Below are 27292 nucleotides of genomic sequence, written 5' to 3' on the forward strand. Positions count from 1 at the left end.
CTGCGTTTACCACTTGCTAGCACTGCCCTTACGTGAAGCCCCCCTTCTCACTCTCACTTGTGCTAACCTCACAGATGCCTTACCTGTCACAAATGCACCTCTCTACCACTCACCGTCCGCGTGAATCTTATGGACAGCTTCCTCCCTTTTCAAACATAACTGCTCTCCCATTCGGGTGAAGCCTAAGAACATCGTTGGTCTTCCTGTCACCACATTGGGGCTAGTTACTACACAAGGTCTTGTGGTCAAGGCTTCCATAGCAAACCTGCAGACTTTCAAGCCGTCTCGGTTCTGCAAGAAGAACCTAATGATAAAGTCTAAGTCACATTTGAATATTCTTACCCAGCGCAGAGCCCTAGGGACCACGTTAGACTATGCGACTATGCTCAGGGCTCTACACTAGGACTTTTATTTCAGTGATTCATAGACTCCTGCTGCTGAGAGAGATTACACAGGTGAGAATAATTCACAGGTCAAAGATATAAATAGGGATCAGTCAATAAGGACAGAATGAAGGGAATTCCGTTATACTCCTCTTAGCTAGTGGGCTTCAGGACGTACAGGTCAGCTGGTTTAAGCACGGCATTTAATTTTTATTGCAAGACGAAGCAAAAATGTGGAAAAATTAAAAAGAAGCCAAAGTCATATGTTTAATTCATTTCCTTTCTGGTTTCCTTTTTTTCTTTTCCCTTAAATGTAAATATGGGTATGTGGGTGCGCGCTTGCGTGTATACACACGCATGGAGGCCAGAGGTTGACGGCAGGCGTCATCTTCAGTCTCTATTTCTACTACAGGGTCGCTCTCTGAAGCTGGGGCACACACACTCAGATTTGACTGAGCTCATTGGCCAGCGAGCTGAAGAAACTCCCCGGTACTGGATTTACACACCTGCGCTGCAGACCTGGCCTTGTCACACGGGTGGTAGGAACGAGGCCAACTAAGCCATTCTCGGAAAAAAGTAGATGTATGTGGCCAGTTTTTCTACTGAGTGAACACTTGTGAGTGGAGGCATGTGCGCTTTGTTGCATTGTACTCACTTCATCAAGAATCAAATTGTCATCTGGAATTGATGCCTCTTTCCTCATTAGGAACCAAAATCTTTAAAGGCATGTGAGATCATTATAATAAACCAGTAGTTTAACTAAGAAAAGTGTTTTCAGTCCCAATGAACAAAGGTAAGGCCATAGCTCATGGCACAGCAGACACCACATGCAGAAGTCAGCTGCATTTGTTCTCCAGGGACTGAGACCTCAAGGTCGTTCTGTATAGACACGGAGTCACGCTCTGATTTACTCCGCATGTGCCCAGCCTAAGTACTACAATAATGAAATCACTTTCACTCGGAAGGAAATTGCCCTGTGTTAAGTTGCCAGTGGCGATTTTAATAAGGCTTTCAACCTAACTTGGCTTTATGACGGCCTCGGATTAAACTCTTACTTTATTTAGTAATTCTAAACATCACAAGTGAAGGAAGGAGAGGAGACATTCTGTAGAGCAGCAGGTAATGCAGGAGCGCTGCTGCTGTTCTTCATGACAACGGAGCTTGCACTTTTATTCCTCACTTGCTGTCACATTGTGATTTTACCTTTCTCTCCCAGTCCCTCTCTTTATTGGACATTCATTCAGCTGACAAGTCACTTAGACTTCTGCAGTTCCCTGACATAAAAACTCCATTTAACTGCTTCCTACATGCTGGTTACTCTGCACAGATTTTAAATTTGACCTTAATGGAGCTGCTTATTCCCGAAGTTAACAGGATGCCGGGAAAGCAGATCCTGTCCCGGGACGCGCTCTTACTGGCGGGCTCTTGATGACTTCACCCAAGATGGATTCTGCACAGAGGAGTGGGCAAAGTGCTTCCTTTCACAATTGAGTGCAGAGTCGCTTTTCATGTGAATTCCTCCAGCTCAGAATCTTGCACAAACATCAGAGGATGTGTCAGATTGCTTTGTTAACACGCTTAGTTCCCAGCTGTGGCTAGCACAGGGGACAGAAGGCTCGAATGCTCCGACATACCTAACAATTCAATTACAGCTATCTTATGGCGCCATCACATATTTTTCTTCAACAATCAAACAACCTCAGCTGGAACCTCCAGTAGTAAAATAAATAAACGACCATCTGGCTGGAATAATTAAGGAAGGCTGGAAATAAAACATTAATTAGTGCAGTATTTCAGACGACCTTCAGAGCCCTTATTATGAAATTATATCTGAAACAGGTAATCACTTATTTCATGTTGCTGTTAAATTTAACTAGCCATGAATAAATAAAAATACCATTTCTCTCTTTTAGTGAGGACTATTGACTCACAATGATAACATATTTCTTAAGCGTGATAATTAAATTAAAGCAACAAATAAACAAGTGAAACAAAAATGTCATTATAAACTTAAATTCCATATCACAAATACACAGGGCCTTAGGGAGTCACCTTGTTTAACCTCCTTGATCTATGGGAGGGTAAAAAGACAGAGGCTCAGAAAGTAAGTGGTTTTGCACATGGTCGCACACCAGGAGATGGGAGAGACCAGAGGTGGGCATGGACCTGACCCTCATTTCAGGAATACTCAATGCATTGACAATGTGAATTTACATATAAATATCCAAATATAGGACATCAGGAGTCAGCCACAAAAGAGTGCCTCGGTTATTAGTTGGCTAGTTCACTAAAAAACAAACAAACAAACAAACAAACAAAAAACAAAAACAAAATACAAACCTTTGACAGATTTGTTAATGCACTGACTTCAAACCACACTATGCAACAACTCCAAAGTTACACACATTAAAGTGTGCCTGTACTCGGGACCCACCAGGTCTCTGTTTCTCTGTGGAGGGAGAGGTGTTAGGGACCCCCCATCTGGACGGGGTTCTAGCCTCACTGCCTCTTGCTAATGAAATGTAGGCGATGCACACAGGCTGTGAGAAGCAAGTTACCTTCTCTACCCTGTCTTTGCCATTTTTCTGGCTTTGATGACTAGGGGATAGCACAGCCCTTCCACTCAGTCTGTGGAGGAAACAGTGGTGTGGGAGTAACATCCATATTACACTGCCTCACGGAAGAGAAATACATACACTACAGTCACATAAAGCACAGTGTTGGAGCAGACATGGTGGACACCGATGTTCATACTAAAGCAGCCACTTTAACATAATGACATTGATGTATAGCTTTAAATAATGGATGTAAGTGGTGTTTTTAAAAATCAGCATAATTTTAAGTATCTTTTGATACAGAGATATTTTACATAAACCATCATTTCTGCTATTCTCCAGGGTTATGCATACATAATTCAAGGTTGTTTTATTTGATAAAATTATATCCTTATTAATGCATTTAAATTTTTTCATATATGTAAACAAAGTATTTTATCATATGCCTTTCCACTTCCCCGAACGCCTTCCAGACCCTCGCTACTCCTCAGCCCTCCTGATTCTGTGGCCCACACTTTTTAAAAATATAACCCACCATTCCAACATATGCTGTCCAATGGCTCACGTGTGTGGAACCATCCAATGGGGCAGGCCCATTGGCTCACGTGTGTGGAACCATCCAATGGGGCAGGCCCATTGGCTCACGTGTGTGGAACCATCCAATGGGGCAGGTTCATTGGCTCAAGTGTGTGGAACCATCCAATGGGGCAGGCCCATTGGCTCACGTGTGTGGAACCATCCAATGGGGCAGGTTCATTGGCTCAAGTGTGTGGAACCATCCAATGGGGCAGGCCCATTGGCTCACGTGTGTGGAACCATCCAATGGGGCAGGTTCATTGGCTCAAGTGTGTGGAACCATCCAATGGGGCAGGTCCACTGGCTCACGTGTGTGGAACCATCCAATGGGGCAGGTCCATTGGCTCACGTGTGTGGAACCATCCAATGGGGCAGGTTCATTGGCTCAAGTGTGTGGAACCATCCAATGGGGCAGGCCCATTGGCTCACGTGTGTGGAACCATCCAATGGGGCAGGTTCATTGGCTCAAGTGTGTGGAACCATCCAATGGGGCAGGTCCACTGGCTCACGTGTGTGGAACTATCCAATGGGGCAGGTCCATTGGCTCACGTGTGTGGAACCATCCAATGGGGCAGGTTCATTGGCTCAAGTGTGTGGAACCATCCAATGGGGCAGGTCCACTGGCTCACGTGTGTGGAACCATCTAATGGGGCCGGTCCATTGGCTCACGTGTGTGGAACCATCCAATGGGGCAGGTTCATGGGCTCACGTGTGTGGAACCATCCAATAGGGCGGGCCCATGAACACCTCCTCCTTGCATGTTAGAGTGCCGACTGGCTTGCTCTTGTGCAGCCAACAACAGCTTCTGGGCTGCGGAGCGAGGTGCTTCTGTCACCTGCAGAAGACGCTGCTCGCTTTGTTCCTCACTGGCCTCTCGCTCTGACGATCTTTCTTCCCACTCTCCCACAATGCTCCCAGATGCTACCTTTATAGCTGACCACGTGGCGCTCACTTACTATGGCCAACTGTAAAGTGTATTACTTTAAAAACTGTTAAAGTATGTGGATGTTTTATCTGAGTGTATGTCTGAGCATGATGTGTGTGAAATTCCCAAAGAAGTCAGAAGAGGGCCTCAGATCTCCTGGACCACAGTTACAGATGTCCCGAGTCATCAAATTGGTGATGGGAATCAAACCTAGGTCCTCTGGAAGAGCAGCCAGTGCTGTTAAACTCGGAGCCATCTCAGGAGCCCCTCTAAATGTATATTTAATTGCTATACTTGCACGTACCTATTGAGGCAATGTTTTCATTGAGTCATGCACAGACATTAGGTAATGATCAAACTGGGATTAGCATATCACCTCTAACTTATTTTTTTTATGGTGGGTACATTCAAAACTCTTCTCCTCTGGCCAGTCTGCAATGCAACACATTGTTGATAAGTTATAAAGAGGTCTACCCAGAGTGGAGTGAGGGTGACTGAACTCAGAACTGTTAGTTTACACAGAGCAGAGTGAGGGTGACTGAACTCAGGACTGTTAGTTTACACAGAGCAGGTGAGGGTGACTGAACTCAGGACTGTTAGTTTACACAGAGCGGGTGAGGGTGACTGAACTCAGGACTGTTAGTTTACGCAGAACGGGGTGAGGGTGACTGAACTCAGGACTGTTAGTTTACGCAGAAAGGGGTGAGGGTGACTGAACTCAGGACTGTTAGGTTACACAGAGCGGGGTGAGGGTGACTGAACTCAGAACTGTTAGTTTACACTGAACGGGGTGAGGGTGACTGAACTCAGGACTGTTAGTTTACGCAGAAAGGGGTGAGGGTGACTGAACTCAGGACTGTTAGTTTACACTGAACGGGGTGAGGGTGACTGAACTCAGGACTGTTAGTTTACGCAGAAAGGGGTGAGGGTGACTGAACTCAGGACTGTTAGGTTACACAGAGCGGGGTGAGGGTGACTGAACTCAGAACTGTTAGTTTACGCAGAAAGGGGTGAGGGTGACTGAACTCAGGACTGTTAGTTTACACAGAGTGGAGTGAGGGTGACTGAACTCAGAACTGTTAGTTTACACAGAGCGGAGTGAGGGTGACTGAACTCAGGACTGTTAGGTTACACAGAGCGGGGTGAGGGTGACTGAATCAGAGCTGTGGTCTGGCAGGTCTATAGACTGGCAGGTCTATGCAGAGCAGAGTGAGGCTGCAGTGTTAGTGTTGTCTGCACTCACCTCTACCATCTCCCCTCTGTAGTTCTCACTGGAGGCCGAGGGCGAGTGGCATTTCAAGAGCAGTTCCTGACTCTCTACCCTGAACACTTTAAGAGGCAAGCAGAAGTAAATAAACATCCCAGGTCCATCCAGAGCCTGCAGCTGTCCAACCTCCGGCCAGGAGCACAGGGGAGCCCTGGGCCAGACTCAGCTCTCCAGTAAGAGCCCAGTGGCTATTATTATTTTAGGGAGAGGGACAGCAGTGGGGGGATGGGAGGAAGGGGACATCGCAGTGGGAGCTCAGGAAGGAGGGGGAAACAGTCTGAACTGAGGGACAAGGGGGAAGGAAACTGCTCACTGCATTTGAGTTAACACTGATTTCGGGGTGCTTATACTCTGAGGATACATTAAAATCGCACAATGAGTAGGTTCCGGGTTCAGATGAAGACACTGCTTACATAGGCTCTAAGCAAGCAACAGAATCTCACGTGGGGACGGAAGGACCAGTTTTTACCCCCTGGTTGAACGTGAAAGTGGCTCGTGTGGTTGGAGGAGCAACTGCTAGGTGCTGCCTCGCTGCCACTCGCTGATGACACCCCGGACTCTAAAACGCAACTGAGAAATGGTGTGAAAGTGCGCTAAACGATTCTGTCCCACAGGCAGTGAGTTCATGGCCACGGCTACCCCGTCAGGGGTCTCAGGAGAAACTTAGTGCCCACTGTGAAAAAGACCATCCCACCATCAGCAGGAACACCACCCAGCCTACTGCACGGCAGAACCCTCCAGATGCCTTGCCTCTAAGAACCTGACTCAAGGCTTTCCAATGACAACAGAAAATCCAGCTAGGACAAACTTTGAGGCACAATAGAACAAACATTTATTCAGTATTTACAAACCGTATGCCAATCATTTATGTTATTATCACAGCAAAGGTAAATAAGTACTATCAAAGTTCTCTTGAGTCGCTATCAAATCCTGAGACGTGGATAAACTAGGAAGTGTATATAAGCCTATCTGACACAAAAGCTTGCACGCGCACACAGAATGCAGTTGTGGGCACTAGATGAGTGGTGTAGCCATGTTTCGTGCATGTGCATGGCTGATGGCTGTCACATTAGCTGTTGGAACAGAGGCATACAAGAACAGATTGATTATACAATAAACACTTTTTTTTCACAAAAGGAATATTCCAAAGAGCTTTTAAAGCAAACCATGGTTATTGTCACAGACTAACAGTTATTCCACAATATGCACACATTTTTTTAAAAAACCACATGCATCAAATAAATAATTATATGTTATTTAAAATGAAGCCAGGTGGTGTCGGTGCACACCTTAGACCCCAACAGTCGGGAGGCAGAGGTGGGCAGATCTCTGTGAGGTTGACGCCAGCCTGGTCTATGGAGCTAGTTCCATAGAAAGACCATGTCTGGAAAAACCACCATCATCATCATCATCACGTGAACAAATAATAATAATAATAATAATTATCATTATTATTATTAATTAACTGAACCAGGATTGGCAATGCACAGTCATCACGTGCAGACAGGAGGTGAAGGGAGAAAAACTGGAACACCAAGGCACATCTTGGGTATGCAGTAAGTTCCAAGACAACTTGGGGTACATGAGACCATCTCAGAAATAATAAATAAAATAAAATAAAATTCAAGCATTTAAAATGCTTATTAAAGAGCTGGCAAGGCTCAGCAGGTAGGGTGCTTGCTGTAAGAATGTACTGAGCTGAGTTTGGATCTACACCACACACAGGGAACCCCCAGCTACCCGACATGAAGTGGGTCTGCAGCATCAATACTAAGGCTCTAAACAGGAACCGCAGGAGCCCAGGGAGAAATCCGTGAGCCCAAGTGCTGGGCCACAGTGAGCGACCACCTCCTCAGCCTACACATTCACACCAAAATGCACAAAGTCTTCACTAGTAACAATAAATTAATATAATTTATGCACAATTTCTGAGAATGACATTGGTTTATGTCTATAAATCTTCTGTGCCTAGCTTGATAGCGGACGCGTTCTGTGTCAGATTCTACATGTTCATGTTTGAGCTGACACATGCCTGTTATATAGCTCAGGCCTTGCCCTTGCTATGCCACACCACTGCCAATGCTGGGCTGGGGTCCAGGCATGCGCACACGCTGGCTCCTAGCCTTGTTATGATGTGCTGGGGTCCGGGCACGTGCACACGCTGGCTCCTAGCCTGTTATAATGTGCTGCTTTAGTTGAAATATGTAAGGACAATTCAGATGCATGCAGATATGTAGTTGAATAAGGGATGAAGCATTTTATTAATGTATTTTCTTCATGTTTATCTTCATTAAACTAGAAGGTTTGAGACAGGTTTTTTTTATCTCTTAAAATTCCGAGTTTCATATTTGAGCACATGTTCAAAACTCACCCTATGTGTCACAATTTTATAAACCCTGGAAAATGCATACAATTGTGCAGCTTCGTCTCACAGAAATACTGTCCATTCAGCTTCATTGTTGCTGTTTAATGCCCCCTCCCCCCCAACACGCACACACCCCGTAAGATGACCCTATGGAACTAAAAATCTATTCCTGATGCTAAAATGCTGTCTTTTCTAGTTCACATAAATGGAGAAGCATTTAAGTGCATGGTGTTTTCTGCACTTAGCACAATGCACATGAGAGCCACCCACGTCACCGTGTCACCAGCAGTGGGAGCTCTTTAGACTCAGGTGGCAGAGGACACACTCTGAGCACACAGCGACCAGCTTCTGGTGTTAATGATAAGAGCTGTGACATTTGCTCACACACAGTCTTTGTGCACACATAAGTTCTCACTTTTGGGACAGAATGTTAAGGAATAGGACTATCATATCACTAGTATGTGTACAATTAATAATATATATGAAAATAAATTCTGACCAAATGTTTTGTATAGTGATGGAATCATCTTGAATTAAACATTAATGGAAAGTCGTTCTCTATTCCCAGATGGAGCGTAACAGACAGTGTTTACCTGTTTCAGTATCTGCATGGATGGATAGTAGCACAAAGCATTGTAGGGCTTGTGTGCATTTTCTAAGATGGATAATTAATACTAATAAGTATTAAATATTATCATATGCTTACTTTTCATCCACTTATCTTACTTGCTGAAGTGTCTTCAAAATGTTATGTATGTCTGGTAACTAAAATTTTCTCCTGTTTTCTGTTTCTAAGTTGCACATTTAGGTGCTAAATTCTACTTAACTTCTGCAAAGGGAGTTTGCTTCAAGGTCACAGCTATAGTCGTCATCCTTCTGTAGCGTCTGAGACGTCCAGTTGTCCTCCGCTGCGCGTCCAAAGGCTGGTCAGTGCTTCGCCTTTTAGTTGAAATTAGACGCGTGCACACACACACACTATATACATATATACACATATATATACATACATATATATGCACATATATACAAATATATTCATACATATATGGATATAATTATATTCTGTTGCTATATAGATTTATTGTGCCGTCAGCACCACACACGATTATTATACCTTCCAGCAGAACTTTATACTTCTCCCCTGCAAACATTTCAGACTGAGTGATGCTGAGTTTAAGACTAACAGAGCATTGTAAACATTCACTTGCATCTGACCAGTAACTGCCCATTGCAACTGCCATGTAAGGACCCAGGCTGCCCCCTTTGAGATCCACTGCATCAGGACCCAGGCTGTCCCCTTTGAGATCCACTGCATCAGGACCCAGGCTGTCCCCTTTGAGATCCACTGCATCAGGACCCAGGCTGCCCCCTTTGAGATCCACTGCATCAGGACCCAGGCTGCCCCCTTTGAGATCCACTGCATCAGGACCCAGGCTGTCCCCTTTGAGATCCACTGCATCAGGACCCAGGCTGCCCCCTTTGAGATCCACTGCATCAGGACCCAGGCTGTCCCCTTTGAGATGAGAGCCACTGCATCAGGACCCAGGCTGCCCCCTTTGAGATCCACTGCATCAGGACCCAGGCTGCCCCCTTTGAGAGCCACTGCATCAGGAAGAGATGTATGTCTTAATATCCTCAATGACACGCAACATAAACGGTCACTGCCTGCATTTTAGGGTGCAGGACCTAGTGGGTGTGAGGTGCCCTTAGCTGTGGGTTTGATTTTCACGTCCCAACCATAAATGATGCTAAGCATCTTTTAATAGCTACTTATATATACTTCAAGAAACAGCTATTAAAATCTTTGCTTTAGTTTTTCTATTTTACTGCTGAGTTGCAAGAATGCTCTGTGTATTTCTGAGGTAAGTTTCCAATTAGATATATGATTTTAAAATATTTTCTCCCAATGTATAGAAAAATTTTCAGGTTTTTTTTTTGCTGTCTTGTGAAACACACAAATCTTATTGAGTGGCATATAACTAATGTGTCTTTTTCTTTTATAAGTATAATTTTAGTCTTATGTTTCAGAAACTACAAACTAGTCCAAAAAAATCACAAAACATGTTTTTTCACAAGAATTTTATAGTTTCTACTTTTACATATAATTCTAAGGTGATATATTTAAGATTAGAAATGATGAGTTTATCTTGACTCCCTTTTCAAGAGTGTTTTCACTGTATTGCATTTATTTCCTTAGGAGGGTTAGAACCATCTTCATATTTACAAAAAGACTAGGAGTCTGGTGAGACTGCCTAGAATCTGGAGACCAGCCAGGGATGTGCCAATCTAAAGAATAGCAACTTTTCTAACCTTGGGAACTTGGGCACCTCTTACTTAATTCTTTTGGGGTTCTCCCAGGGTCTGCAGGTGCCACCCATGGTTCTTGCAGCCACTTTGTTGTGTTTGTTACTAACTGATTCCTTTAAAGCGACAGTGTTTTGTATATTGATTTATCTTATAACATTTTTTACTTTTGCTTAGATATTTTACCTTTTAATTTTTTCAATGCCTCAGAATTGGGCTAAAAACTTAATGATCAGTTTAAAAAGCCATATCCATTAACAGCTTAATTGTACATGCTCTGTGTTACCTAAATGACAAACTTCTGGAAGTGCTACACCGTGCTGTGTGAACTACATGCTCTCAACAAGTGTCACTACGGATTACCAGTAAGCACATTATTCAAACAGTAATTCTGACATCAGAGTTCACCTATGTTGCCATCAGCTAACTAAATCTGCTCAAGGTATGATTTTCTTGGTGGTGGTGGTTGTTGTTCGTTTGTTTGTATATGAGGAATGCTACTGTACCTGCTCATTCTGTGTGAGAATGAGGTCCCACTAATGCCTTCCGAGGGTTTAGTACGCTGCTGCATCTCAGCATGCTCTTGCAGGGCCGCTTCTTATGGTGCTTGACTTCTCAGAGTGCAAAAGCGCAAAGCAATTCACACACTGCATCCTCATGTTTCTGTGTGGGTGTGGATGTGCGTGGTGAGGCTCACATGAGGCTGTAGCCAATACTGTCCTAATGAGCAGCCATGCATGCAGCTGTGCAGAACCGACTTGTAAACACCGCATGCCATGGCCAGCCTTAAGGGACACAGAAAACAATCACCCCAAGAGCACCAGTTTATCCTCGTCACAGCAATGACCCTAGAGTTTCAATTGTCACACCCCTCAGGCACCCGATATTGCCTGTCACCTACTTTGGGCCCTGGGAAGATGGTTACTTCAGTGTAAGCTGTTAGGCACCTGAGAAACTTTACACATGTTTAATCTGAATGTCCTGTGTTGTCCAGTGCTATTCCTTTTTCTAGTAGGTTTTTATCTCTTTTTATTGATTTGAAAAAAAACCTCTACATTTCAGATGTCATTGGTCATATTTGTATACTAAAAAAGACATTTCTTATTATGTAGATTTTTTCACAATCTTTTTTTCTTTTTTGGACAGGGAGGGGGTACAAAGACAAGGTTTCTCTGTCTATCTCTGGGTGTCCTGGAACTCACTTTATCCACCAGGCTGGCCTCAAACTCAGAGATCTGCCTGCCTCTGATTTTTTTCTCTACCTTAATCATGTGTTTTTATTAAGGCAGTTCTTAATATGACTGTAGTTCAATGCATTGTTTTTAGTTACATGTTTAGTGATTTGCATACTCAAAGCAAGAAATATTTGGCTGTTCCAACGTCATAATAGTTTACTACATGATAATTAACTTGATTTTAGAATTACATTTAGACTCTTTAAAATGAATCAAAACCATCTATTTTTAAGATACTTGAAAGTAATACTTTTATGTAAAAAAATTGAACAGTTTAAATATTTGTAACCAACCATCTATGTAAATTTTATTAAAACCATAATGGATAATGTTGATTTTCTAAAATCTAGTTTTATTCAATCCTTTGGCTTATGTAGGATGCAGCTCTATTATGCTTAATGGACCTGCTAAATTGTATGAATTCTTGACATCTTATTTGCTTACTGTCTGGTATTCAATTAAATTCACTGTTCCAGCATTAGTTTTATCAGCCATAAAGTATACTACATATATCAGAATCTTAGACTATCAATAGCCAAAAACATGTATCATTATTTTTTGAACTATCCCGGAAGTAGGTCAGAGCTTAATGTGGTTGGTTGAACTCAAGTGCCGTAATAGACTTTAATAACGTCCTACTGTGCTGCACCAAGTCAAGTCTGCTTTAGTCCAGTAAAGTGGAATATGCTAAGAGTGTGTGGCAAGGACGAGAGAAGTACATAGCAGCCACGGCGTGTTGTATATACAAAGCTGACTCTAGAATTTTCTCACATTTTTACTCCACACAAGATTTTAACTTAGTGTTCTTGAGACATCAGCTGGAAGTTTTTAGTACAGTTAAAGCCTCATGTTTCTAACATAGGCTTCCAGAACACCCAATCTGGTGGGGTTTTGTTTTTGTTTTTTTCTTTTCTTTTTTACCTCAATTGGCCCTTGTTAGTATGGTCATTTTGTCTTAACTAACATTTTTCATACTTCAGATCTTGGTAACAATATTTCATTAAGAGTAAGGAAGCTGAGGCTGAGGGGGCAGATCAGCAGTTAACAGCCGGTCTTCTGAAGGAGCCCGGTTCACTCCCAGCACCCACAGGAGGAGACGTGCATTTTTGAAACAAGGAACAGGCAAGACAGCCATCTCCTGATGCAGAGCTTAGGGCTTGAAGTGTGTGTCTGTAGCATTGACTAATGATTTTAATTTTCAAATAATTCTTCCATTGTGGCTCATCAAAAAAGTTTGCGTATGCTTATGATAGCTTCAGCGTCTTCCACAAATGAGGGTTTATTTAGTGAGACAACAAAGAAAAACAGTCTATTCATCATCTGCTACACATATCTTCATATTGTAAACTTTTGATATCTCGAATAAAACCAATAATATTACAACATGCAAAAGTAAGCAACTCGTGGTGACAAACATTTATCCCCCTGTATACTGAGTGAGATGAGGATTCAGCCAGCTCCTGTGGCCGAGCAAAGGACTGAGAAGAGCCTGGGAGCCGGGGAAGTCTGCGGCCTTGCTGCACGGAGCCGCACAGCCGGCACCCTACTCCAGGAGGTGGACTTGGGCGAGCGTTACCCAGCACAGTCGGCATCTCTCGCCTCACTCTTGTGTCGCCTGTACTATTATTGGTCCCGTGTGGCTCCTCGCACACTCAGCCAACCACCCTCCTCCTCCCACCCAGTGCCCTTGCCCCGTCTCTGCACACCACGGATATTCTACCTCCACTCTCTCTTAGGGCGCCCGCACCCCAGGGGCCCCTTTCTGCTTTCCTAGCTTCTGCAAATAGCTGCAAGCTAAACACACACGCACAATCTACACCCAAAGCCGCCATCTGCATACGGCAGGGCACATGCAGCGCTTCTCTTTCCGCCGCAGTTACTTCACTCCCTATAATTTTTCCAGTTTTATTCATTTACTTTTAAAGTCCATTTTCTTTACAGCTGAATAAAATCCAATTGTATTTATGTATCACACTCCCATTAGGCATTCATCAGCCAATGGACATCTGGGCTGGTTCCGTTTCCTGGCTGTTGAGAACAGAGAGGCAATGAACACAAATGGGAAAGTAAGCTTGGATGTGAGCAGGACACAGAGTCCTTTGGGGACATGCCCAGGAGTGGCACAGGTATAGAGTCCTTTGGGGACACGCCCAGGAGTGGCACAGGTATAGAGTCCTTTGGGGACACGCCCAGGAGTGGCACAGGTACAGAGTCCTTTGGGGACATGCCCAGGAGTGGCACAGGTACAGAGTCTGTTGGGGACACGCCCAGGAGTGGCACAGATGGATCATACAGTTGTTCTGTTTTTATCCTTTTGAAAATCTCCTCATTGATTTCCATAGTGGCTGCACCAATTCACACTCCCAACAATGGTGAACAAATACCAACCAGTGTGTAGTTTTCACTTGATTTCTTGATGACAGCCATACGGGCAGGAGTGAGACCACATACTTTGTTTGCAAGATATCAAAACATCAAGTTGGATCTGAGCTGGAAGCTTTCTCCCAAAGAATTCATTTTCAGAATGTTGGAAGAGGCTATGCGGGCTGCCAGGAGAGAAAAGTCACCAACTGTCTTACGCCTCTATGAACCCTATAAACTACAATTACTGACCTTCTGGGCAAGATGAGCTCGCTGGTAACACAGTTGAATAACCGCTAAAGACGTAATTAACAATGATTTGTGGCCCACCACTCTTAATTAACTAAATGACATGGCGACAAATCACATTCAAATATTTATGTTTATATCCATAGATAAAATGTTACTCTCAGCCTTAATCACGTCTTGGTGATGAACGGCGGTGAGGACATAATCATGGGTGCTTAAGGTTCGGCGCAAACACCCATGAGGCCCAGGGAACACTAAGGAGTGGTTAGAAAGGACGGAAGAACCTGAGAAGAGGAAGACGGTCTCCTGAGCGTGACGCAGACATTGCAACCATTAGCCCATAGCAGCTACACCTGTACTGGTCACGTTCAAAACCAGACCTGCAATTTATATCCTATAAGAAACTGATTCTTGAAAGAACTCCTCTAAACTAGAGAAGCGACATGCCAGCAGCTAAGTAAAGCCTTCAGCCAGTCTTTCCTTGCAGACAAGCCAGTCTGGGCCCACAAAGGTGAAGGAAGCCATGTTTGAGCACAATCCATAGTGTTAGTAGAATATGTGGGGATGACTGAAGAAGCAGGCAAAGAGTTGTCAGTGTCATCCTACCCAACTCCTGAGAGCGGGAAGTGAGGAGCCTCGAAGACGCAGATGGAAGGAAGTCCTGAATCGAAACCCAGAACCCGTCCCTTTGTGGTGGAACCCAGGGGTTGACAAAGCTCCATGATGCATTTGATCAGGTCTTTGCAAACATTTGTGTTTCGAGGCTGACACAGGGAGACCTACCGTGTGCGTGCAAGACCGAGCTCCGCATGCATCATCTAGACCTGGACCGGAAACACGCAGAGCCCTGTCCTGCGGCAACTCACTCGGGGTCCACCTGCATCACTGCCCTGGGCTGAGCCAAGGGCATAGCAAACACACATGCATGAGCGCACACATGTAGTGGGAATTTCAGAATCTTGGTTTGTTAAAAACACAGAAACATGATAAAATATGTTTTCATTTTAATCACAGGTGCGGGATAAGGAGCTACTTCGCTGACTGTGTTTGCCTCCTGCTCTAGCCGAGGTGCGGTTTTGCCAGATGCAGATAGTTTCTGTGATTGTGTGACATTTGGATTTCTGAGGATTTTTCAGAGGGGTCATAAATGCTCGGTCCCCAAAAAGTTGGTGGGTTGTTTGTTGGCTGATGTTAGTTGCAGTTTGTTAAGTAGTCGTCCACAAAGAAGAAATAATAAGAAAAAATTACATATCCTGAGTGGGAAGATCAAAGTTGCTCCCCTAGTCAGCAGGACTTCGTCTAAGGATGATGTCTCCCCAGCCCACGCCCTGGCTTGATTCAGGGATTTCTTCCCTGTCTTCTCTATCCTTTCTGCTCACCCATCTAGTGTGAAGGGGATGAGAGGGAAAAAGCAAAGAGCCGGAGAAGGGTGGAAGAAAGAGGAACCCACAAAGTAGCCGACACCAGCTACAAACACACGTGGTGCGTGCGCACGAGCGAGCGCACACACACACACACACACACACACACACACACACACACACACACACTCGGCATTTGTGAGAATCAGCTTGAAAGCAGCGGGCAGCATTTGCCAGCACTGAACAGCGTGTATAGAACAAGACCACGTTCACTGGAGCTATGTAGTCAGCCCACGGCTTTGCCCCATACACCAGTGCCCAGGTGGTAAAAACCAGTGCCAGATGACAGAAGAGCCACCACACCCCCCATGGAACAGTTGGCCTGAATCACTTGAGCGTGCATCCTACCGACCATCACCTTGTCTAGCTGTGGCAGTACTGACTCTCAGAAGTCTTCCTCGTCCATAGTTAGTCCATAGCCTTGTGGTCCTCACTCGACCCCAGTGCTGTGCAGGTCCTGGTGGGTGAAACTGAGCGTGGTCATCAGCACATGGCGGAATCTCACAGCTCCTGACCCTAAGTCATTGACAAGATGTCAGGGGACCAAACGGCTCTAAGGATTGGAAGGATGGATCCATGATTTCAGGACCCACCCCAGCTCTCACGGAAAAGCATACCAACTGGGTATTTTGGAGAAACATGGTCTGAAATAGCAACATATGGAACAAAAACATTAAACAAATATCACGTACTAATTGCAGTCTCTTTTTTCCTCCTTTAAGAGAGACTTAGGATTGTTTCTCTGGCTGCCTGTCCTGAGCAGATCGCCACACTGGACTATATCAGGAGGCAGCTCTACTTCCACCATGCCGAGTCTGAGGCTCCCACCTAGCTCATGTGTTCTGAGGAACGTATTTCTGCACCGTCTGAGGACTTCTGTGAGAATGAGCAGCATCCGTATGATTTTCTAGAAAATACGCTTCCTTTGAAACCGTAGTCTCATGGGGAACAGTGATCTTGGCTCACCTACCTAAAATCCACTCATCTGGGTACAAGTAAATGAGGCTGACGATGGAGAACCATCTTCTTCTAATGTGCTAAGACCAAGATATTGTCCATGAGGCCCAAGCCCGGCCATGCTTTCCTCTGTGACATCAGGAAATCACTGTCAGTCAGGAGTCTATTTATCTTCCACATGTATGTATCATGTCCTTTTGACCTTCCGGACGTATATCATGTATGCTACCACACCCAAGGGGTGCACAGGACAGCCTGCATGGTCTAACACCAAGGACGCAGGCTGTTTGCTAAAGCAAATATTTTGTTAAGCTAATCTCAGCTGGTCCAAAGCAGCACGACATATGGCTTACCATCTCAGCAATCTATAGTGTCAATTAAAAAAATATATAATCTTTCTGAAGATACTGAGGTAAGAGAACTGACCATTCATAGAGTGACTACAGAGGAGCATCTTTGCCTATTAACTTTGTGTCAGGCACATCTAGTCCCATCATGCAGGGCTCTAAGGGCCTTTCGCAGTCCCAGAATGCAGTGCTCCTAGGGCCTTTCGCAGTCCCAGAATGCACCCATTTAGTTCCTACAACTCACTACAGAGCTGCAAATATTATAACAAGAAAACACTGTGTATAAAAAACACGCTCAAGAAGGTGACAATATTCTCGAAAATGGGAGAAAACATTTATAAACTACATATTTGGTAAGCTAGTATTGAGAATAGATTCTTGAGCATTATATACAGCAACTGAAAACCAACAACGCAACTAAGAAATGGGCAAAATATATGAGCAAACATTTCTCCAACAGAGAAAAACAACTGGGCAGTGAGAGCCCAGTGGGATGCTCACTGTGATCTCTATTAGGGATAATCACAGTGACAGACGAAGGACAGCCACTTCACATGCTCTGCAGCGGAAGACACATGTTAGCAAAATTGTGCAGACACTGCAGTGTTCATGCAGTGCTTGTAAATGTAGAGGTTAGACTGTGAAAGGCATTGAGATGCTCCCCCAAACATAGAGTAGCCATATTAACCAGGAACTCCCGCCCCCGCCCCCGCCCCCTGCAAGGACTATCCCGAAAAGAATGGGCGGGAAAGTATGATCTAACAAATACATCAGGCTCATGGCATTAGCAGACAAATATAGAAACAGGGTACATATTCATCTGCATGTGAACTGATAAACTGGTGTGTATCTGGCCTGCACTACAAACTGATGAGCCTGAAATGACGAAGGAAGTCACAGAGACTCATATGAGAGGTTTGGAACAGTCGCCTCCAGACAGGAAGCCCAGGCTGCTTATGTCTAGGGTTGTGAAAGAAGATGAGGAAAGGGAATCAAGCATTTAGGGCGCACACACCTGTGATGATGAAGCTGCTGTGGCATGTCAGACATTGTCGGTATACATCACTGCAAGTACACTAGACAGTGCCAAGTGGTATAAGATTGGTTATGCTAAGCTTGTGAATTTTAACACACTGAAAGTATCTTGTGGGCTGGAGAGGAGGGCTTCACCCCCATCCGCACCGTCCGCATACAAGGTGAGCATGGTGAAGGTAGAAACAGGTGGATCCCTGGGGACTCAGGACAAGCATTCTAGAAAGTCACTTCTTCTCCCCTCCCCCCTAAAGCCTGCTACCATCTCACCATGAGCAATCCATTTTACACAGCATGAAGCCACTTCTGCCAGCCAGATCCCCCACATCCTTCTCCAAGGTCCAGCATAGTGAGTGTCCATTGCCCTCCAAACCCGAGGCTTCTTCCCCGCCCTCCACATCTCTACCTGTCCCCACTCAGTGCCCTCAGCATTACCTGGCCATCCCTGCCAATGCTGCAACAAACCTCTAGGTCCCAGCCAGGACCAACCCCACCTATGTCCCCACACATGGTCCCCTCCCATGACATGTCAAAGCTTTTCACACAGCCATAATCAGACAGAAGAGAGAAATCAGAACCGGAAGATAAAGTAGAGGCTCTAGACCAATGAACAAGCAAGGTAAAGAAAAATACAGGAAAGAAACGTCCAGGGGATGAGGGATGCTTTGAAAACCCCGAGCCTCTGAGCAAAGGGCAGCTAAAGGTGAGGACCCCCAAGCCAACAGCACAGACCAGCAAGGTCTTCAGCAAGATCATAGGAGAAAACTTCCCCAAATCCGGGCAAGACTTTCATAGTCATGGAATGAGTACAGAATGCCATATAGGCAAGACCAGAAAAGACAATCCCTACATCACACTGCAGTTAGAACACTAAGTATGTGTAACAAGTAAGTTTAACGAAAGCTGCGAGGAAAAATGCAAGTAACACAAAGAAATCCGTCAGATGACAGCTGATTTCTCAATGGAAACTGCGAAAGAGGCTGGACAGTGACCCCAAGTCCTGCGTGACTATGACTGCCAGCTACACTAACATGCTCAGCAACACTGTCCACCACAACTGAATGAGAAAAAAGACTTAACATGCTACACACACACACACACACACACACACACACACACACACACACACCAACCCAAACCTAAGGAAGCTGCATGGCGTAGGACTTCAGGCTGAAGAGAGGAACAAGCACAACAGAGAGACTAAAAAAATATGAATCCATCATGTTAAACAGAAAGTACCAGAGAGACCACAAGCAACACCTAAAATCCACGCACGTGAGCGCAGTTAGCACACATCCACACACTTGAGCACAGTTAGCACAAGTCTCAGCAAGGACTGTAAATACCAGTGTCCTCCGTTCTCTAATGAAAGACTCGGGCTGACTGAGTGGATCTCAGAACAATGTCCATGTGCAGACTACAGGAAACACAGCTTAGCTTTGAAGATAGGTACTAGCGTACAGTCACAGAAGAACAGGAAACTCCAATCAAATGGGGCCAGAAGCAAGTGGGTACCGTATGTTACTGAACGAACAAGAAGAGATGAGAGAGGACACTGCGTTCTAATAGAGGAAAAGCTAAACAAGATGATGTTACTGTCATAAACATAAATATGAATCAAACTCTGGGGCATTTAATAAAAAAATCTACTTCTGCAAATAGACCTACAGATAAAACAGCAATCCAGAAATAGTGGGTGATCTCAAAACCTCACATTCTCTAATAGACAGGTTGTCTGTACAAAAATAAACAAACAGAAAAACACTAAACTGATATCAGACATTAAGTGTACTTTACAGATACCTACAGGATATTCCACCAAAACAACAAAGAATTCATGTTCCACTCAGCAGCACATGAATTTTTTTCTAAAGCAGATCACATCCCTAAGACACACAAAAAAAATCTTTAAAAATTCAAAACAGACTAAGATCACTCCTTGTATCCTGACAACAATTGCAACAGAACTTAAGAGTTGACAGCAAATGGATCTGTGTTAAAGTGGGGAGGAGAGGTCTGAGTGCCTGGAAATGACGGTCAAGACGTATACGGGATACATAGGTACAAACAACGTACACCACCAAGTGCATGCACACCCAAACATCCCCAAACACACGAGCAAATGTTATGCCAAAAACTGTCCTATCTAGTATCCCCATTATGTAAGCATGCCCTAGGGAAGATACAGGAAGGAAACACAACAGGTGTGACACAGGAAGGTCCGCACGCCGGGGACTGTGCAGGTGGCTGCCGGGGGAGCCCAGGTGTCCAAGCGCTGTCTGTATGAGAAAGCGGCTCGCAGATGAGGGCTACCTGATAGATGGCCTCCAACTGCATGTCTAACTCCAGAGCAATGCTACAAACTGCGTTAGAGAAAAGTACGTTTTTGTGACATGTTCTTCTACATAAGTAATAAAATATTTTCTTTTCCTGTGACAGTTCACTTACTCTTGTCTCAAGTTGGATTTAATTTGGTTTGCATACTCTGAAAAAATGTTTACATACTCAGAAAAATGAAGAAAGTTACTGACAATATCAAATCTGAACAAGATAAAAAGCCAATTTGTAAAGAAAAACTTAAAATAATTTAACTTGCTGCTTGTTCAGGGGAAACATTCACCGTTAGAGGAGGGAGGCTCTGGCTCTTTCCTCTTCGTTCTAACAGAGCCAGATATGCTAAACACGGGCAAGAACATATTGAAACATTATAAAAGCTAATTCACAGACAGATGCTTAAGCAATACAGAGGCCCAAAAATAAATTATTTGAGCCAAATTCCTGTTAATTCTAACTATAATAATTACCGGAACAGCTGATGTTTCAAATGGACCTATGCTGCTTTGCCTGTTGAACAATTTATAAAGTCTCATAATACGCAACTCCCCTCCTCCCCAACAGAACAGCAGAAACAGGAGAAGAAAGCAATCACCTCAGTCTTTACAGGCCACACACGCCACGTTATCTTTAGTTACAGTCAGTGTTACTCACTAAGGCTAGACTGTATCACCAGGGTATACTGTGGGGTACATGCAATGAAAACACATGAAGGATCTCTGTAGGAACTACTTTGAGACAGCTTCAGTGTTGGGTATCTTAGCTGCAGATAAATTACAGTCTCTGGTGACATGAGATACTTAGTAGCATTAATAATAATAATAATAATGTATCATAATAATATTGTCATCATTAGTATCATTATTTATTAATAATAACAATAGTCTTACAATTACTTAACAATGGAGTAGATGCAATTTAGAAATGGTTAGCAATAATGAAAAACAAATATACTCTACAAAGAGTAGAAATGATCAAAATAAAGATGATCTCTTGCTGAGCCCTAATTACTTGATATAGCAGAGTTACAGGGACTGTTCTGTGTATTGTGTATTCCGTGGAGTAAAGTGATGGCACAGGCTTAAACAGTCCACACTCAGAGAGTGACAGCGGAGCTGTGGTAACAGGGTGTGCACAGCGCCCGAGGCGCAGGTGCTCGGTCGCAGGCAGAGACATTTACAGGTTCTGCTGAGGTAACCCTGCACCAGGTGCCGTGCACACCACAGCCGGTCTGCCCCATGGTGTATGCTGAAAATATATTAGAATACGAGGTTACTGAGGAGCCCTGCTAAAAATGATGTCAGCCACGCAACACTAATTAATATTCAAGTGCTTCACTTTACAACTGTAGGACACAATGTCTACGGGTAACAGTTGATGATGTAATAGCATGTAAAGGCAGCTGCGTGGGGCAGGCTGTCTCGGTGGACACAGGCACTTGCTCAAAGCTTGAGGCCCTCAGTCCGATACCCAGGGTGACTAGCGTAGGGGAGGAGAATCAAGTGCTCACATGTGGCCTCAGACCTCCACATGTGCGTGCGTGCACACGTCACCACACAGAGCACACACATGTTAAACACTGTAAGATGTCGCTAGAAAACACACTAGACATACTCCTAAACATATCTATACAACGCGTACCCTCTACTCCGTGGGCCGAGGTATTACATATTTTTTATTATATACCGAAAGATACAAGGCTATATACTTCCGCGGACCTTTTGCCCTTTTAGATCAGCCTTCATCCTTAAAAAAAAATTTCTTTCAAATATCTGTGTGTGTGTGCATGTATAAGAAAAGAGATTAAGTGAGGGACATGTAAAAACTGTGTTTTATAACATTCTAAAATAAAAACATATAATCTTTCCTGGGTTCATTATTGTATGTTTATCATGACTCTATCTAAGTATTTTTGTGAACTCCTAAAACTACTCAGAGCCCTTATTTAGGCAGCATACCCAAGACCAACCCGGGCCTAGTGTGCAGGCAGGCCCCGCTGAGAGACATCACATGTGTCAGCAGTGTCACACGAGCAGTAGACTTTCTTCTATGTTCTGTCCTTTGGACAGCATCTCCCTATGTATCTGAGGCTAGCCCTGAGCACGAGATTGGGACAAGGCACATGACTCTGTGTTTCCCTATTGGAGAATGAAGACAACACACACCGCTGTTGTCACCCTCACGTTCGGTGGGCTTTTGTGCCTCCCTGTGCCCTTTGACCTTGCTAGCCTACGGCTCCTCCACACCCTGACTGTCACGTTTGTCCCTGCTCATCCCTTTGAATGGTTTACATCACCTCATGCTATTAATTTCATTTTCTCCTCTACTTTATTTGGGTCCGTTTTTCTTCCCAGGTTTTTGTGTGGCAGCTCTCCAGCTCATTAATCCACAGCTCGTGTGTGACATTTTTAACTCTACAGATGCTTCTGTGCGTAGTGTAGTGTTTCCGGGACACGTTGGCAGCTTTGATAGGTCACACTCCGTATCATTCAACTCCACGCACTGTAAGTGTTCGAGCTCAGCTCCTTTCTGTTCCATTAGGTTGTGCATGCCTTTAAACCTTTATCCCCCTAATTCCTGGCATTTTCGAATTAGATTTCTGGTTTTCATTAGAGAAACAGAGTGGTCTGTGTGAAACTGATCCATAAAAGTATTCTGAGACGGGTTTGGTTTCAGTTGTTAAAGTTTTTATAAACATTGCCTTGTGCTCAAAAGTTTTTCAGGCTCTGCTGGCACCTGAGTTTTGGTCCCCACCACTCTGTGACAGCTGATGGAGGTTTCAAGTGTGTGGCTTCTGGTAAGTTACCCTCACTCCGGGATGTGGCCTCTCACCAGGAGTATATGCAAAGCACAAACTGTAACCCACTGGTCACTTATAAACAAGAGCCAGGCACAAAGATGGCGATTTGGGGAGGAGCTATGGGGAGGGTTGCAGGAATATTATTTGAAATTCTCAAAGAACAAAAATACTTTTTAAAGAATGTACATTCCCTTTTTTGGACCAGGGTTTCATATATCTCATAAATCATGGTGATTTGTTGTACTCAAAATCATTTCTTTCTTTAATGATTGCTAAATCCTGTCCTATCACATACTGGGAGTGATATGCTTACATTTTCCTCTTGTAGTGTTTTAATTTTTGGCATCTTATAATGATGAAGCTCTGCTATTGGGGAATTAAAATTCAGATTTATAAAATCCTTTAATAAAGATAACTCATTACAAGTAAGGGTTTTATGTCTCTATCAACTAATGCACCTTCTGTTAAAAATTCTACTTTATATGATATCAATGCAACTATGATCCAGTTTTCCTTGGCTGAGAGTTTGCTGGACAATGTTAGCAAACACTGCTGCAAGGAGAAATACTCCACATTCAAACACACTGTTGGGTGAAGTTTATTGAAATAATTTGTCTGAGAAAGGACAGCTGGGATGGAAATAGCCCTCGCCATGGTTGAGGGATCTAAGGGCTAGCAACTGCAGACACGCGGGGCGGAAGTTAACAGCACCACAGACGCAGGGCGCCTCTGCTCCTCACAGCAGAGGCACACTCCTGCTGGAATATTCTGTCCTCTAGCCCTGAGAGGAAGCCCTCAGTCTTGTCCCTTAGAAGGGACAGCTTCCTGTGGCCCCAGGAGTCAGCTTCCCATGTGACGTAACCTCCACTACTTGTTCATGGCCTTTTCTACTTACTAGTCAGTATTTCATTGACAAGAAAAAGTCAAATTTCCTTTTATTAACCAGTCAGATCACCTCAGTGCTATGCAGCAAATCTTATCGCTCATGTACGCCTGCAAGTCTGACATCTGGATGTCCGTCCCACAGTGCTTTGCCTCTTCGTCTGTATGTCGTTACTACGACATCTGGACGTCTGTCATCCCAGTGCAGGGCAGGGAATCTGCACTACTCATGCGCATGCTTTAGTATGACAATTGAATGTCTGTTTCTTTATCCTTTTTTGTTTTGTTTTAATTCATATATTTACTCTTTCTTGCCATTCTGTTTATTTTTCTCTATTAGCAAGGAAGTAAGCTTTAAATGATAAATTTAATCAATTAAGTAGTGAGATAGTATATTTTAAATGTAAACTTAAATACTACTATAAATGGATTCCTGTATTTAAATCTAAAATTTAAATTTAAAAACGTACTTCTGTCATTTAAAGTTCTCTTTGAACTCAATCCATCATACAAATTATTTTAGATTAATCTCTCATGATCTGTACATATAATTATTGTCTAATACATTAGCTATAACATTTAAAATGTTTCTAAAATTTGGCATTTAAATGCTTTTAATTTATGTATATTTAAGTAGACTTTTAATTTTCCTTTCCCATTTATGAATTTTAACACACAACACATACATATTGGGTTTTTTCTTAAACAGTGGTTTCTCTCTGTAGTGCTTTGGCTGTCCTAGAACTCCCTCTGTAGACCAGGCCGGCCTTGAACTCAGAGACCCACCTGCCTCTGCCTCCCCAGTACAGGGATTAAAGGCATGGTCCATCCCTTCTTGGCTCCTGGTTTATTAATTTTACCCCACATCTAGTTTTCATGCATGTGGGAAACAGATTCATCAGCTCAGAATGCGCTGTCGCACAGATCCTTTGCAGTCACAACCCCCTTGGTTCTGCTGGAAAGTCGCCATCTTTTTCTATCTGTGTAATTGGTACTTTATGGAATGCTGTATAAAAGAATTACGTGATATTTTGAGGCAAGCTTTAGGTTGTGTACAGTAACTGTTTTGTATCCAAACGTCCTCCCCCAGCCCAGTTGTGTTTTACGTCTTGGATGTATCCCAGTGTTTATCCACTCTCCCTTCTTCCCCCTGTGGCTTTCTAAGGAGTTCAGAGAAATGGTGGAAATGACATCATTGCTACCTGCGGAGCCTAGCAGTGTGACAGGGAGGCTGACCAGTGACTGCTGAGCAACCCCTAAGCCCACGCTCTCAGCACAGGCTGCTGAGCACAGACATTAAAAATACACTAAAATTTACATGACATCTCTCCATTGGGCCTACATCATCCTGGCATTTTGTTACTTTGTTTCTGGCATTCCCTTATAGATGTTCCCTGCTTTTGTATTTGTTTTATTTTCTATTCTGGTTCTAGCCAGTCAGATCTCAAAACTACTGAGCTGCTTTTCTCATTTTTAACTTGCAGACATTTTCAAGACTTCTTTAGATCTGTCAGTCAAGTGTGCAAGCTGCTTTTGTGATTTCTAAGCCTACCCTGCCAACTTTCTTTAAGGTTTGTTGGGATGAGCAACCCCTAGAGGCTCATGTGTTAAAAGCTTGCCTGGAACTAGGGGGGGCTTTGAGAGATGGGGCCTCACTGGGGGCTCTTAGGACCCCTAGTGCTGGGTCCTACAGGCCATCGCAGGGATCTCTCACTCCTGGTTACTCATCCTCAGGGGAGCATTTCCTCAGCCACATACATCCACAATGATGTGTTGTGTTCATCAATGGCCAAGGACCATGGAGCCATGTGGTCTTCAGCTAAAGCTGGCAAAACAGGGACCCAAAGAAAAACAACTCATCCCTTTTCTCACAGAAAGCTGGTTTCTTGGGAACTTCATTACCTTCACAAAAGGCTATTTTAACATAGAACTGTTCTACTTCTCATTGTCCTTTGAAATTACTGTGTACTCTTCTAAATTTAACTCTTTAATGATTTAAGAAATATTTAAATATATACAGTATTTTAACACATAGTAGAAGGCTTGCACTAAGTAGCCAATACAACTAAGAAAGTCTTTGAAATGGGCTTTTCGAAATCAGCTAAAGTGTGTTTTAAACGTAATACCACTTCTATAAACACATTAGTCTTTTTAATGAAATGAAACTTCCCCAAAACAAAGACTCCTTCATGAATGTGGTTTAACTTGACTTAGATGCATGTTAACCCAATAGTAGGTATATACTCCTGAAAAGATACACAAATGCAAGTCTAGGGATAGCTTCAAATGTGTCTGCCTGTGCTGTGTGCTCACAGTGTCAGAGGAGTGATATGTGAAACAGAATCTACACTACCTGAGATATGTAAAATAAAATGTTATCTTCCAATCACAGCTGTATAATTTTATAGCTCTTAAATAATACTTTATAATTAATTCTAACATTAGAAATAAAGTTGTATGCCTTATCATGTCTCACTCCCATTACTTTCTTATGTAACAACACGGAGGATGAGACAGCCAGGCCCATCAACTGTCCAGGCCAATCAGTTCCACTTTGGAAAGTTGCACTTTATCTGTTTGCACTGAGAGGCCCATGTGTAAACAGACTTTAAAATAACTGTGTTGGCTGTAGAGAATTTACACTGTGAACCATAAATATGTCTACTGGATTACCTACATGTTTGCAAATTTTAAGACAAAGTTGAAAGTTTGTATTTGTTTTCTTTCTATGGTAATTTTTTTTTTTTTGCTTATTAAAAATGCTGCAAGGAGAACTTCTGTTGTCTTGAAATTTTCATAAGTGTATAAGGCAAATTAAAGCCATTGAACTTAACCTTTTGTAAAGATAAGTTTGTGTAATTCTGGCATGAAACCTTTAATAAAAATTTTTCATTAGATCACACCTACTGAATAACACAAGCACCCTCCTAAGAGCTCCTACCGTTACCAAGTTGTTTGTTTTGTTTTTTTATTTACTGTGCACCACAATTCGGCTAGTTCCCAAATGAGAAAACAAATACAAAGACATTAAATAAATACTATGATTGGCTTCTGAGTGCGGACAAACTGGTTCCCAGCCATGATGCTCTTCTTACTGCCTCACTTAGAGAGTAATCAATAAAAAGTTATTTGCTCATAAAGATAAAACGATAAATCACTACAAATAACATTTCACGGCGTTCTCAGAGGAAAACCCGAATGCTCCTTGGTGAGGCTGTTGTTTATCTTCGTGGAAATAAAGCCACGCGGGGAGGATGAGGGTGCTGATGGTACTGCGGTTCTGGAACAGGAAGCTAATT

General features: G+C 43.4%; 1 protein-coding gene across 4 annotated transcripts in view; it reads right to left on the minus strand.

Moving 5' to 3' along the window:
* The window catches only part of ATRNL1 (attractin like 1), a 566124-nt gene that overhangs the window by 275560 nt on the left and 263272 nt on the right, over positions 1–27292 (minus strand). The window contains exon 27 of one of the 4 annotated variants that reach the window (XM_084800219.1): positions 14133–14156. The exons of the other annotated variants lie outside the window; for them this stretch is intronic. Within the exon in view, the coding sequence (XP_084656345.1) occupies positions 14148–14156 (9 nt within the window). The 3' untranslated portion in view covers positions 14133–14147. Of the gene's footprint in view, positions 1–14132; positions 14157–27292 lie in introns of those variants that run through there. 4 annotated transcript variants of the gene reach the window in all.

The sequence above is a fragment of the Acomys minous genome, assembly GCF_964271855.1.
Source record: "Acomys minous genome assembly, chromosome: 2".
Taxonomy (NCBI): Eukaryota; Metazoa; Chordata; class Mammalia; order Rodentia; family Muridae; genus Acomys; species Acomys minous.